This window comes from Rhinolophus ferrumequinum, chromosome 14 (genome assembly GCF_004115265.2).
Source record: "Rhinolophus ferrumequinum isolate MPI-CBG mRhiFer1 chromosome 14, mRhiFer1_v1.p, whole genome shotgun sequence".
NCBI lineage: Eukaryota > Metazoa > Chordata > Mammalia > Chiroptera > Rhinolophidae > Rhinolophus > Rhinolophus ferrumequinum.
Window position 1 is genome coordinate 8,086,853 of NC_046297.1, and position 15,932 is coordinate 8,102,784.

At 35.2% G+C, this 15,932-nt stretch overlaps 1 protein-coding gene across 2 annotated transcripts in view; it reads right to left on the reverse strand.

The window, feature by feature from the left end:
• Positions 1–15,932, reverse strand: part of CRISPLD1 (cysteine rich secretory protein LCCL domain containing 1) — a 39,566-nt gene that overhangs the window by 11,656 nt on the left and 11,978 nt on the right. The window contains exons 3-10 of one of the 2 annotated variants that reach the window (XM_033126441.1): positions 5,226–5,344; positions 4,738–4,870; positions 3,600–3,715; positions 2,756–2,856; positions 955–1,095; positions 705–765; positions 529–595; positions 215–345 (exon numbers count right to left, since the gene is read on the reverse strand). In XM_033126441.1, the coding sequence (XP_032982332.1) occupies positions 215–345; positions 529–595; positions 705–765; positions 955–1,095; positions 2,756–2,856; positions 3,600–3,715; positions 4,738–4,870; positions 5,226–5,344 (869 nt within the window). Of the gene's footprint in view, positions 1–214; positions 346–528; positions 596–704; positions 766–954; positions 1,096–2,755; positions 2,857–3,599; positions 3,716–4,737; positions 4,871–5,225; positions 5,345–15,932 lie in introns of those variants that run through there. The other variant, XM_033126442.1, reaches the window with a different exon arrangement.

A 15,932-nucleotide genomic window follows, 5' to 3' on the forward strand; every position in this document is an offset into this window, starting at 1 on the left:
ATTTCAGCACGCTCTTTGTAAGAAAAAGGGTTCAACTTTAATGTAGATACTTTTTCTTCTTTTAATCTATGGAAATCTAGCTGAAATGAACCTTGAAAATTACCAGGTTCTCTCGTGATAAATGAAATTCTTCCATGCTTTGCATTAAAATAATCTATTACTTCACTGTTACAATTTAAAATCATCTGGTCCAAAAGATCATTCGGGTACTTACCCAATTGTTTGAACACCATTTCTACTGGATTTGATGAAATAATGTTTTCTTCCTTGTCTAGTGATATCTACCCAACCACCATCATTGTCTATTACACCATAATGAATTGCAGCTCTACAGATGCTGGATTGCTTGGTGAAAAGGAGAGAAAAATATGTTAAAATATTAGAGCTCTGCATAAAACACAACTAGATACTATCATATGACTTTAAACAAATGAAGCATTTATACTTACATAAATTATTTTTCACATTAAAAAATCAAATATTATATGAAAGGACTCTGCCCCAAACAATTATATTTATAATACTTACCATTTCATAATGTACACTGCCAATAACTTTAGCTTTACTATCCAAACAGCCAGCAGGGCATTCATATCTAAATGAAAGCAATTGGAAACAAAATTTAGTTTCTCTGCATGACAGTATAAACTGAAAATATTTCTTATATTTTATAAGTTAATGTTAAGAATAATAAAAAACATTACCGATTGCAGGTCGTTCCTTTGCACTGATCCCTTAATCTTACTTCACAGGAAACAATTTGGGCTAAAAAGAAAAATAATAATAATAATAATAATAATAATAATAATAATAATGTAAAAGGTGCTATAATTCTTCACATTTAGTGTAATGCCAAGCTTTTACCGTTCTAAAAATATTAAAGTTAATTAAATATAGATGGATATATCACCTACGTGAACTTTAACATTTTTGTAAATAATGCAGAAGTCTTACACATTTGCTGTGTGCTGACAACTTCGTTTACGTTACTGTCATCAGCTCTTGTCCGAATGTGGGTATCGTGTGCTTGTGACTGCTGCCGTTCGATTTCATTGGTTTCTTCTTCTCGAGGAGTGTAGTACCTGTCTGATCCTTCTGTTAGAATGGAGTTAAGAAATATGAATCCCATTCTAAATGTGCACAAATTATCAACTAATGACATAACTTTCCATGTCTGTTTAACATTTAAAACTAGAAAAATCAGTACTGTTTTTTGGCACCGGTTTTGGCTTAAGGTGGTGATCTTACATACTCCATTGGCGTACATGAAACATTCATATAGACTTTTGAGCCCTTGATTTAATTGATGCTACCATTTGACTAATATTAAATGGAGTCATTTCTAAACGTTGTTTATATTTTAACATGATATCAGTGATTGATTTTCATAATGACACTATGAAGTCTACACAGTGATCTAATAAAGTCAGGGCTTAGTAAATTTGAATTTGTTTTCCCAAATGAAATCATATTTGGAATATTTTCAGGAGAATCACATTTAAAATTCTCCCATAGAAAAAAATTCAGCTTAAAAAAGACTTGATATACCCTTGTTATTTATTACAATATCAGTTTCCCTGGAAAGGTTTTTCTCCTTCAGAAGGAAATTCAATTCAAGCAGAAATTGAAGCTTGACAATGGAGAATAATTTCAAACTTTGAATTTAACAGTTTTTTCCAGGTTGGGTTATATCAAAGGCTTGACACTGGCACATTTTGGAGAGTTGTGTTACTTTTATTGTGTCTAAGAACTTAGAACCCAGAAAAAGAAGTATGAAGTCAAAGGAAAGTCAGTTTTAGTAAAATATAGTGGCCATTGGTGAAGGGGCAAGTAGGTAGGAGGTTTGGGAGTAAAGAGAATTGAAAACAGACTCACACACAATGAAAAAAATGCTTCCAGGAATTAAATGGCTCATATAACAGAGTGAAATATATGGCACTTCTTGTCTGCTCATTATAGCTAATGAGCATTGAGTCATTAAGGTGGAAAAAAAGACGCATCTCCTGTATTCATTCATATATTTTATAATACACTAAGTCTACATTAATCTTCATTTAGTCATCATTAAGAAAAAAGTACAAGGAAGTCAAAAATGTTCACCTGGATGCCCAACAAAACCATGACAACTTTCACAAAGCTTTGTCATATGCATTTTATCTTCATGTGCTATAAATAGGACACCCTATTTATACTTACTTTTTAGGACATCAAATGCATTTGAGAGCACTACTTTTACAATAGTTTTATAATACTATTATACTTTTTTTGTTACTTTGGCATGAGAAATTGTACAGTATACAGTAAGAAGCAGAGAATCAGTGCAATTCATTGAGCATGGTTCAAGTAAGACTCATAGATGGGTATTTTGGCAAAAATGTTTAAAGTTCTAAAAATAAATTGCATTAAACTGCCAACTCTTTTAAAAATGATGAGTTATGAAAATAACTCAGTCAACACTACATCAAGATGGCTTTTAAGAATGTAAATATACTTGTCACTTTGGGATAAATTTCAAATACAATTAGAAGTCATCTGGAATAATCATGAAACCTTCCTTTAAATATATATTGGTATAAAAGGCATTAATATGATAAATGTTTTTTTAATATTCTAAATGGCTTCAAACTGTTTGAAATAGAGTTCTAGAAATTTTCTGGGTAATAAATAAATATTTCGTTCTTGTAAAACAGAAATTAATGCATACGCTGGATTAAAATATCACTCATACTGAATATTATGACACAGTAGCACATACCTTTGTAGCACAGATTTTCTCTACAGCCTCCTCCAAAACTCGGAGGACAAGCAGAACAGGGCCTTCCGTGTTTGTAGGGGGCATGGCCCCACCAGTTTCCCCTTAAAGAGATAAGCACTCTTTTAAGAGGTAGTGTAATAGCATAATTTCTAATACATTGCAAAATACTACATAAGAGTCTTCTAAGTAATGATTTTGAGGTGTAGATTTAAGATGTCTACATTTTTTATCACAGAGTCCTTTTGGCTACTAGATTTAAATATAAATCTCTGCCTCATTCTTTTGAAAATATACTAAATAATTTGCTAGGCATAATGTTAAAAATTACAAAATCAAACTTTCGCAGAACACCAAACTCTGCTATGCGATATTCATCTATATTCCATTTGTTTTGATAAAAACAGATTTTAGACTCAGTTATGACCCTAAATGCATAGAAATACATAGACACACATTTCCATAAATATGGTTATATAATATGTTCAATATAATCATTTGAATGGTCTGTACACAGGTGAAAATGCATTTCTCAGTTAATCTATAGCTGTTCATCTCTAGTAAACCAAATTTATTAAATATTTATGCAATATGATAGTGCAGGAAAACTCAAGGCATAAAAACATGATTCCTGTCTTCACAAAGATCATATTTTCAACTTCCTATTATTTTTAATCACTGATTTTATGCGTCAGGCAACCATAATTATTGTCATATTAAGTAAACTGAGTTCAAACAATATACTCAAGAATATACACTGAAAATTAATAAATTCAAGAATATAAAGTTATTAAGAAAAATTTGTTAAGAAAAATTTACATATGAGAGTATTGTTTTGTTTACTTACTTTGGGGAATAATTGCACACCAAGTAGACAGCTTTGGGCCATATCTGCCCCCAGATGTTCATGTTATGGCATAAATTAATGGCACAGCCTATTCTGCTACTTGTGGCCCACACAACCTACATTAGAGAAAAGACAGGCTCAAAAAAAAAGCAAGTTGAGATGAAATAAGACACAACATATCTGAGCGAAAATGTGTAAAACTGAATTTGAGAAACATTTACCATTCAAAGTGAAATGAGGCAATGTCAAAAAGGATATTTTTCCTGAGACTTTGGGAAGTGTTTAATTCAATTAAAAGAAGAGACCTACAGCTCGGTAATTCTGTCTGGCTACAAAATGTAAGCATCTTCAAAGTACAAATTTACTAAATAATTCAAAAGTTATCCTCACAAACCTAAATTCTGTGTTAGTGTTTCTGTAAAGAAACTTAGCTAACAAAGGGACAGAATTTCTCATCTTAAACAAAAAGAACTGGAGAAAACACTTAGGTGTTCAAACGTATCATTATACAACATGATACTTTTCATTGTACCAGTGGTTATTAAGGAGTTCAATACTGATCTTCATCTCATCACAGGCAAAGGCATAAAGAACAATTGGTCTGCTTTATGTTCACTAATAATCAGCCATAGAACTTCCAGGAACTCAGACCTATGCTGAGCTCTTTATCTAGTCGAAGCTGCCTTTAGTTGTGTGATTTTGGTGTTGGGAACATATCCAATACCAAATATGTACACTATTAAAAAAAAGATAAATGCTGCACACACGGAAATACCGAATGTCACTGGTAAATAAAACTATGTTTTTAATCTTTGGAAAATAAAAGAATAATGACATCTGATTTAAAGATGGTAACATTCTCCCCATTTGCATTATTGGGGCTGTACTATAAGTGTTTCATATGTAAAATCATTGCCATAATGTCTGTTTCAGTAGGTGTTTGGACATTTTTTTTCTGATTATTACTTTTATTGTTTACAGAAATTTCTAAGCTTATTCTACATAAATCAATAATTATCTAATTTTTTAATAGCCATACCAAAAAACATAAGAAAGTCACAAGTTGAGTAGCCTAAGTCCTCCCACAGTTACACCAACTCAACTTAGAGCAATGAAATGTAACATTCCGCAAACATACCTGTGTGTAATGAGTGCAGACGGGACCAGAACACCTGAATGGACAGTATGGGTTGCACTCATGTTCATACGGGTAGCTAAAGTCTCTCACTTCATCATACCATGCTTGTACGTGAAATGTTGGGGGCCTATACCTATTTGAAATGAAATAACCATAAAGAGCAAGTAACGTTGAAGAACATGTAAAACCAAATATTGCAAACAGATTGATCAAGTTTGGTAAAGAGATAGTTTTTGTGGAAGTTAGTAATTCCAAATACTTGTGCCCGTTACATTGGTAGTATATCAGAGATTGAAACCAAAAATAAATCTCGAATGCCGCTGATCATTCCTGTATGATATTTATTTTTTTTATTTTTTTATTATCCGTGTTGGTGGGATTCCTTGTTTTCCTTTTAGGCACTTAGCCTTGGGAAATGGGCAACATGAGTTAATTTGTAATTCGTGTCAAACACGTGTTTTCAGAAGCAAAATTACAGCGTAAGCTACCTTCCCCAGTGTGCTCCCAAATTCTGTCCAATTGAGGGAAGCAAGCTTCCAGGTCCGTGTTCCCACAAACAAGTTTCAGCCCAAGACTCTGCAGATCTTTCCAGCTCTACATCCCATGTCTAAAGTTTAAAACAAAAACAAAATAGAGATGCAAACATTTAATGCATATGGATAGTTCGGATATTTCTTCAGAATATAGTGCTGTTCAGTTGTTACGCTTTCTCCTTTCTTACCTACTCGGATTTATAAAGCCAGTATCTTAGTCTGGGTTCTCACCTACATTTGTGCACTAGCCTAACTAGTCTCCTTACCTTAGTTTTTATCCTTCCAACCTGCCCTACAAAGGTTTAGAATTCTCTAACTGAGCACAAATACACCTCATTGATTCCTCTGTCTAAACAGATCCAGCAAATCCCCGCAGACATGAAGTCTGAGATCTTGGTCCCACTGTCCACTGTCATGAAACCTGCTGTCCCTTCCCCTCGCTGGCATTGTTTCCTCTGCCTAAAACATCCTTCTCCCAAGTATTTGTCAGACAGACCCCTATTCTTTCTTCACAATACAGCTTTATGTAACTTTCTTGTCACCTTGCAATTCTCTCTTTCCTCCTTGGGGCCCCCAAAGCTTTGTTCTACTCCTTTGTTTAGCAGCTATTAGACTGCTGTGTTGGTATTTGTCTGTATGTTTAAATCTTTCATGAGACTATAAGTTGTTCAGGGGCAGTTATTTAAGTCATGCTGGTTATTTTAGGCCTATTTTCTGTATCCATCATATGGACAAGGTGATTACTAAATGTACGTTGAATACATGAATGATTGATGAATGAAAATTCTATAAATATGTGTGTGTGTGTGTGTGTGTGTGTGTGTGTGTGTATTCTGTATACAAAATTCATTTAGGGCAATTAAGTCATACTTTTAAAATAATTTATAAAGAAATATTTAAAATTAGAAAATTATTGCTGAAATTATTTTGCATATCTCGGGTTTAATATTCAAATTGCTCATCTGAAAACCAGTGTCGTGAGTGTGGTAAAAACAGAGTTAGGTAGACCTGGGGTCAGTCTTGGCAGTGTCACTTACAGGCCTCTCTGGGCACGGTAAGCGGATAGGTACCAGTCCTGGAACGAGAACAGGAGGACATGACCTAAGGCGATCACAATGAGCCAAAAAGGGCAGACAGACTGAACTGATGCTTGGGAATTCACATTCCTAGAAGTTGATGCATGACTAGAAGGAGGTGGTGAGGGGGAAAATAAGTGAAGACTGATGAGGTTACCAAATTGGGAGAAAGAAAATACAGAGAGAGAAGTAGGTTGTTGTCATGGAAATGTGTGCCTGTGTATTCCTGTGCATATTTTGAGGGTGAGGTGTGAGGTACCCTAATGCATACTCTATATATGTCAAACAGAGTGAAAATATATGACTGGGGTTCTGAGAAAAGAAACAAGCTCTGAACATGGGAATCGTAAAGTTATTCACCCAGACATGAATTTCCTCAGGAAGATAATACAGAAGGAGAAGAAAACGAAAGGAAAATTCTGGAGTTATCAAAATTGAAGGGGAGAAAAAAAACAACGCGTTAGTGAAATAGACTAGAAAAAATGGGATCAGAAAGATGAAGGGGAAATTGAAAGAGGATTAAATTAAAGCAAAGGGACTGGGACGAGAGATTTCAGGAAGAGAGAGTGGGCAACAAGGTCAACTGTCAGAAATCAAGAACTGAGGTCGGCTCAGTACTACTTCATGATTAAGAGCAATTTCAGGTCAGTACTAGGTAGAGAAGTCAGACCACAGAGGGTTAATAAGTGAGTGGAAAGAGAAAGTGGACAAAGCAAGAGTGGGTTTTTTGTTAATAATACTTTAGAGAGGAAGAAAAGAGATGGGGATGAAGAAGCTTAAAAAGATAAGATGCTAGGGTCTGGGGAGAATATGTTTGCGTGCTTTCATTTTTAAAGGATGGAAGACACCTAACCATCACTGTAGACCAAAAGGAAAAGACACTGGGGAGGGGAAAAAAATGGCGGGGGGATGTGTGGGGAGAAGTTTCTTCATGTATTCATTTAAGTTTTTATAAATGAACAGTCTTTATTCGATTGTGAATCTGAAATATATAAATTCATGTTTTCAAAGCCAAGAAGTAAAATTTATACCCAATTAGAATAAGCATATTCTTATTCTAATTGGGTATAATTATAATAAGGGTATAATTGGGCATCTTTATTATCTACCAAAAATACAAAAATATATACTTACGTGTAACTAAAAAATTAAGAGCAGCAAAAGTAGCTGATTTTCATAAAAACTTTAATTTAACTTTGAATCAATATGAAATATTCACGATGACTGGTTTTGTGATAGAGACATCAGAAATGTATGCCATAAATATTTATCAGGCAAGCACTTTATTTGCCAAACATGGGCATATGATTTCTTAAATCCAGTACTCAAGTTAAACCTAATTATATAATTTAATATTTTATATAATTCTACAAAGATATAATTCAAGGTGCTGTCATTATTTACCCAAACAACTTAGGTAGAAACAAAGAATTTGGCTAAAATCCCAGAAAATGAGCAAGATGATCTCCTTTTGTATCCAGAAGGTTGGAGAGTTCATCTCTCAAAAGCAAGCAGGTTTCCAGGTAGAGTTCCCTGGAAAGCAGTTTGTCCTTAAGAGACAAACAATTCTTGTCTTCAGTCTTAGAAATTCAGTTCTCGCCTACCTTAGTACTTTATTCATATGCACAGCCAAACTATACTTAATCCGTAGGTTTCTAATCTAGCAACCTCATACTCAAAGAGTAGCCAGGAACCAGAAGAAAAACAAACAGTCCCTAGATGGCTTTAAAAAATGTCTTAAAACCTCTGTGATGGTTTTCAAGCACAAAAGTTGGAGTTGAATTCCCTTCCCTTCCTTTCCATTTGACCTGGACAGTAACTGCTAAGGAATAGAATGGCACTGAGAGACTTCTCAGGCTCCCTTAGGAATGCAGCCTCTGTGGTTCTTGCTCTTTTAAAACACACATCTTGACAGACCTGAGCCAACAAATTAAGAGTCCAGCTGCCCTGCAGAGGTAACTGGAAAGGTCAGGGGGAGAGACCACACAGAGACAGAGAGATGCGGAAGGAGTGCCCCTTTGAGTTTTCCTAGCCCAGGCAGGAGACCTGTCAGTATGCAAGTCCAGGTGACTGCAAACATGTGAGAGACCCAGTGAGAACCACCCATGTGAGCCCTGGAAAGAGACCTTAGCACCCTATTCAAAGTCATTTTACTCTTTTCTATCTATGCATAATACTACAGTCTTAGATGTCAGTTTTTCCTATGAAATCGAAGACGGATCCTTTTTGGAGAGGATATACAACTAGTTCCAAATTCACAAGTATATTTTGAAAACTTGTTTATATATCTGAAGTATAGAAATTGAAATAAAACCTAAAACATATCATTCAAATACTCTAGGCTAAGTTTTCTTATTTGTAAAATGTATCAGTTGAAATAGAAGATAATGCAGGCCCCTTCGAGGACTAAAATTCAATGATTAAGTATATACTATGGATAAGCTTTTTTTATGGCATACAAGTTTTCTATCTAATCCATTAAAAATAAGAGGGAAAGTGAACTATAATAAGGCTAAAACAGGGGCATACATTATTTTAATATAAGAACTAAGGTAGAGGGGACTACAACTAAAATTTACTATCAATATTTAATAAATACTAATTAGTGACAATTTTAAAGGTAATTATCTACTTAAAGAATCTAATCAAGCATAGGTGTTCAGGTCAAGTTCAGTAATACAAATCAAGAAGATTCTTTAAAAAAGAAATTTACTGAGAATATAGCAGTCTTGGTAGAAGTATTACTGTAACATGATAACAGGATAGAATGTATATTTTTATGCTACAACATTCCATTTCAGGTTTTAAGACTACCAGTAATGCCTACCAGTCCCATTTAAATGCAGGTTAGTCTCTATACATTTCTATTTAAATTCAGGTTTGTAAATTAAATCAAGATGGCCTGAAGGGCTTCTTTTTTTTTTCCTCTCTGAACTATTTACCCAGCACTAATTTAAAGCCAAACCACACTTAAAATTACCATTTCTTTACAAGACGGGTACTTGAGGTGTGTAGAAATGAAAATCACTCCATTTTCCAACTACATCCCCATAAGCTGTTCCTTCTTAGAGCGCAGTAAAACGTTCAACAAAGTTTTATTACTAAGAGAAAAACAATATGATTGACATTCTTTGTCTCCAATGACATTTTTAAGCCAGTTCAACATGGAGGCTCTATCATTTCCTGTGTGTGTGTGTTTGTGTGTGTGTGTTTGTGCGCACATGCACACTCCTCTGTGTGAAATCTTAAATATTAACAAAGGACTTCCAAAAGTAAACCTAGAAATATACAGGAATTTTAGTACTAAAGTATCGTACTTGTAGAAATTGGAAATTATGTAACTATCTAGACGTGTACAGAAAATTCCATTGACTGCTATCCTTTGGGAAGTATGCATGAGCATATACAATTCAGTCCTATCAGACTACCTGCTATCTTGCTTTAATAAGAGACAATCAATGAAGGTTGGACATCACTGAAGAATGTAGTTTGAAATAGAGTTAATATGGCTAGCTTACCAGTACCTTCGGCAAAACCAGTACTGTATATTAAGCAAAAAATCATTAATCTTATTTAATTTTTTCTTTTTCTTTGACACTGGGAATAGTTTTCTCTCTTAAAAATGATTAAGTGTTTTCAAATATATCTTCTTGGCCATAGAAAATTTACAGCTCTTTCCAGATTCATATAATTTGAAAATTCATTTCCTGGGAATTGCTTAAATCTTTACAGCTTCAAAATTATTATAGTACATTAAACAAGAGTTGAAAGTCAGTATTAGTCACCAAGAATTTGTATGTAGATGAGCATTTTCTTATAATTTATGCTTCAAAAATGTTAGTAAAAAAAAAACTAAAGGGAAAGTGGGCTATTTTTCAAATAAAAATCAAACATAAATTTTACACAGACTATCTAATCTTAAAGAACACTTTAATTAACCATTATCATTTTAGATTGTATTAAAGTATATGGAGTAAAGTTTTGTGAGATTATGTGTTTGATGCAAATTTGTGTAATTAAGACTCTTCATATATAAATTATCCCAAAGATCTACCGTAGGGGAGGAGATGATGGCATCTGTTAGTCCACAAAGTTACTGGTAAGCACTTAATAGGAAGATATCACAATAGTAGTTAGTCTACCATTGAGACTATCTTAGGTGACACTGACATTGTTAAGCAGCTTATTTTACAGAGTTAGATTCATCAATGAAGAAAATATATAAATGAATAAAGAAATTTGAATAGGGAATTAACCGGCAAGGTCTGACACCTTTAAATGCACACAGAAATAATGTATTGACTAGAAACTGTCACATAATTTTCTAATTGTTAAATGCCATTCTAAGCAGGGAGATATAGGATTGTAAGATTTTCTATAATACCATTCTAAGAAACTCACCAAAGTGGATGAAGCTACAATAGGTCTTTTCAAAGACATGCTAAGTAAAATGTCTTTAAGTAGTTAAGAAACATATTTTTAAAATGGAAAATAGGAATTAATGTAATTATCGAACAATATGAAAGAATATCTAAATAATATAGAAACGTTTTAATTCATTGGACCTTTATGCAAAATTGATATGCTTTAATGGATTTCCAAGATAAATGCAAAAAGTAATTGGTCTTTGACTCTCATACTATTAGGTAGCCCATTAATGACAACAAACACCATTCCATGATACAATTTGCAATTTAGTATGGACTTTTAAAATATGCACTGCTCTCTGGCAACATAATTAATATGAAATCACAGTGGTGTAGAAAAGGCAATTATGCTAGAAGTCCTGATCTAGGCTGGAAGCTCTGGTCTTCCTACCACTGAAAACATTAAAGAGCATAATGAAATTATTTTTCAAAACTGAGCATTTGAAATAAATTTTGAGAAATGGATCCCACAAGCATCCTTCTTTTGCGATGTACATATCTTCATACTTATCTTGGGATAACCCCCTCGTATCTCCAAGCCTACTTCAGTTCTGAGCTGTCAGAAGTAACAATAGCACTCTAGCTTTCAATGGTATTGAAAAGTGAGGTCATCAGTGATAAATTTTCCTCTCATTTTCTTATATAGACAGAGAGAAAAGTGAGCTTGCACTTGTTCAAATTACTCAAATTATGAGTACTTAAAACACACGATACACCCTGGAAGAGTTTTTCTTACTACTCAAATTGTGTATTTTCAAATGCATCTCTTTGTTTTTGTCAAGAATTTGTTTCTGTTTCCTTATATGTAACATTAGGAAGCTCTAATAAGTCTCTTCAGTTTCTTTTAACTTTAACATTCTATTATTTTGTACGTATAGTCTCCTATAGAATGCCCTGTATTGCTTATGAGAACATACAAACTGTAAAATAATCTTTCTGGTGATATGGTTATAATTAAGGGCATTTCTTAACCAAGAAGCAAAAGCAATTTTGTGGTTTACAAGACTGCAACACCAAGAACATTTCAGTTCTTCCAATTATAGGTCTAGAACAGAATGCAGTTGTTTCTGAATCATCTCTATTCAAGAAAGGTTTAATGTTATCCCAAACTGATAAATATAACTGCAACTTAATTGAATAAGTCAAGAAGATATTCTCAATAAAAGATTAAATGCAAGCCTTTCTTCAGCTTAGTCCTAAAAACCCAATGCTAAAATCTTTGAAATATGATTTTTTTCCCAGAGTTGAAAGGAAGAGCAGGATTTTTCATCCAGCTCATGAATGTAGAAGTGGTTAAAGAAAATCAGACATACAAGAGTTATTTCTGTCTAAATACCACCGTTAAAAGATAATTCTTGCTGGGCCACCACTTCTGGAAAACCAGATTTGCAAGTTATCCATCATATGTCAAAACGAAATCCCTCCCAAATCACTGTTGTGTTTGCCTATTTAAATCAGAAAGTGCAATCCCCAAATCTGATGAAATAAACTGTCAGTGGGATCCTTTAAATAGCAATAACTTGACCTTCAAGAATGAATTCACTCTATGGAAGTAAGACATTTGAGAGTTCACGAGATTTCAGACCTAAATTCCAAATATAATGCTTCATTATAAATTCTTTAAAGCCCCCTTCTTTCCCCCTTTGGTAGAACTATAAAGAAACTGACATCAATGAAATAAGTCAGTCAGTCTGTGCTGAAAGAGTGCAAGATGTTTTTGAGACACAGTCATCTGGTATAAAAAACACCATGGAAAACAGCAGTAATACATTCCTGACAACTCGGAAATTACCTCAGGTATTTAACTACTCTGCTTCACCTGTTTTGAAAAGACTTTGTAGTTACAGGGAAAATGCACGAGCTCAGATTTCAAAGGGAACACCTGTGCTCCTGGGCATCCCGGCCTTGCAGGTACTGGAGGGTGGCACTACCTTGGGGCAATGCACTTATTAGGGTCTCCCGGAAGTTAAAGACGTGAGGCACATGTGGCAGTACTTTACTTAAAATCCACTTTAAAACAAGGCCTGAAAGCCTTAAAAACGTAGCAACCTAATAACGTATGGAACTGCCTCTTCATTTTATTAAACTTAAAATAATTTTTGCAATGGAAATTTCATGTGTGGATAAACGCACAAGACGGTTTCAATGGAACCCATTATTTCGATGTGACACAGACTGAACGCGTGACGTAGGCCGGGCTGTACTTTTGGGGCGGCAGAGCCATTCATTTGACACAATCCGTACATTTCTGCACAATGGCTGCTAATTCACCCCATCGTATCTCACTGCCAAGGCCCTCTGAGTCTGGCCATAGCTGCCCCACCTCATTTATATCCCACCCCTCTTCAACACAGGCCCCTCCACAGCTGCCTCTCTGGACCTTTAAAGAGCTTACAAATCACCAGAAGATCTGTTTAACATGCAGTTTCTTATTTGGTAGATAGGCCAGCAGAGAAAGCCAAGCTTCGGCATTTCTGAGACCTGGGCCAGGCCCATACCTGGCATAACCACACGTTAGGAGCAAGCTCTTGGCCACTGAATCCATCAGAGATTTTCCCCAAAAGGAACTGTTCTTTCTCTTTTCTTCTCTCCTCTTTCGTTACTTAAACTTTATCCTTTCACCCAAGTCCTGCTCACATTCTCTCTTGAAAGTCATTCCAACGCTAATACCCCATTTATCTCACCCTTCTCTGAGCCTTCTTAAACACATAATTTACCAATTATTAGAAAGATCTGTATCTAATGCTTTGGCTCTTAATTCCCAAACTAGGAAACACCTTGAAAAGCTCAATTTGGATTATTTTGGTAAATGTCATATCTTTGTATTGACTTTGTGAAAATTCAGGGCTATAATGCCTTCATTATTTTTCTCGTCATTTAAGAGAGAAGTAGTTAATAATCTTCAAGAATATGTTCTGGATGTTTGAGACAGCAGTATTTAAGGAATTCCTTTAGCATGTGAGAAAGTACCATCTATTGGTTCTTTGTATCTTGATCTATGGCATTAGATCAATTTTTATAAGAATGGACACCTGTATTTTAGTTTACTCACAGCCCATTAATTTGATCTGAAAGTCAAGCCCCAAAAAATACATGAAAGGAAAGATAAACTCTCATAATAAATTACTCTATAGTATTTACTTATGCATTAGTTTCTAGTTTATATTTGAATATCAAAATAATAACTTGAGTTCTGAAAGTAAACACAGTATTAATTGCTTTTATCTATTGTACTTATGGGTGCTTTTCTAATTTTCCAAGGGAGAAAGAGTTGGGTTAGCAAATGAAAAACTTCTGGGACAAATCAGTACACGAAAAAGTTTATGGACACATAGAAACTGAAACCTACAGTTTAACACTGTAACTTCATTTCAAACCAAAGGCTAATATAAGAAACATTAAAAAGCATATGTTCACATACTTTAACAAAACTGCTATATTAAGTTGCTCATTGTTCCTATATTGAGAAACCTGTGTTAAGTTTTCACTAATAATTCCTGCCTCAAGAATAAATTGTGTTTCCAGTCATTGGAAGCTATGTTAACCATTTGGTTTCCTGCTTTCCCTGGCTGCGAGGAAGCTCAAAGCTAGTTTAATAACCAAAGCATTCTCAATCAGATTTTTAGGCATTCCTTAGGAATGATATGCCTCTCGGCTTTGTCTTCTTCCACAATCACACAATGACTAAGGTGATAGTTTAAAAAAATATGGTTTTCAAAAGTCCTTAATTGAAAATCTGAGAAAGAATACTGTGTTAAATATTCTTCATTTGTTCCCACTTAGCCATTCTCAGCCCCTAAGTGCCTCTCCCTTTGTCCCAAAAGGTTCAACTCTACATCCTCAGTTACTTCAGGTTTTCTTAGCCCCTGGATTCCAATTGGTTTTGGCCACTGGCACACACAGACAGGAAGTCGGAGGGTAGGAGGTGAATTTAAGTATGAATTCTCCCTCTTTGACCCCACTCATCGCTTCTGAGTAGAGACGATCCTCAACTTAGGATGGGATTACGTCCCCATAAACACCTCACCTGCTGAGCATCAGCGTGTACCCTAGCCCACCTTAAATGTGCTCAGAACACTTCCATTAGCCTGCGATCAGTTATCAGCAGTTTCATCTCAGGGGCAACTGCCCTCCTCTTCTAATCACCAGAAGCAGGAGACACAGCTGGCTGTTTTGTAGACATGATGGGATGTGAAAAGAGAAAACACAATGTCCAAAACACGCTGGCCACATGGTACACTGTAGAGTGCCAGCCATTTACCCCGGTGATCGCCTGGCCGACTGGGAGCTGTGGCTCCCTGCCGCTGCTCAGCCTCATGAGAGAGTGTCGTACTGCAGACCACTAGCCCGGGAAGTGATCGACATGCAGAATCTGAGGTCTGGTTTCTAATGAACGGGCATCGGTTTCGCACCATCGTGGAGTCAATCAATCTTAAACCAAACCATCATAAGTCGGGGACTGTCTGTTCTTTGCCTCCCAACAATGGTGACCATGTCCTTTCACGCAGCCCTACTGCCAGGCTCCAGTCCCCACCAGGTGGTGACACCACCATTCAAGCCTGGGTGCCTCCATCCTCATGGCTCCCCTTAGCCCCGCCCACACTCTACAGATAGACCTCTCAGGATTTTTTTTTCCTGTGGAACCCTTGTTACTATGGCATTTGTTTCCTGCTGAGAAATAATATTTGAGAATAAAAATATCTCACAGAATCTGTATTAGGAAACTGCCTAACATATTACCTGATACTTGTGAAATCTTAATAAATGTGCTCTTATTCACGTGTTCCTTTAAGAATCTGAGTACCTTGCTGTGGGTCACATAGCCTTTTCGTGGAACTTTGTTGATATCATGTGACTAAGGGAGAAATTCAAATGCAAAGTTTTGAGTGATTAAGAAATAAGATAATCACTGCCACCTAAAGTTCCAATGAAAAAGTAAATAATTTTCTTAGAATTTAAATTTAACACAATATTAATTATAAAACAAAGCTTACAGTTAATTATCCCTAGCTTTGCTTTGAATCTATTGACAATAAACTCTCTCATTTAAGATCTTTGTTCGCATCTAACTCTGAATTGGAGGGTTTAGACAAAATCAGGTTATTCTTTAGGTGAGTCTTGAAGAGGAGAAATTAGAGAGAAAATAAGTAGGGCATGAG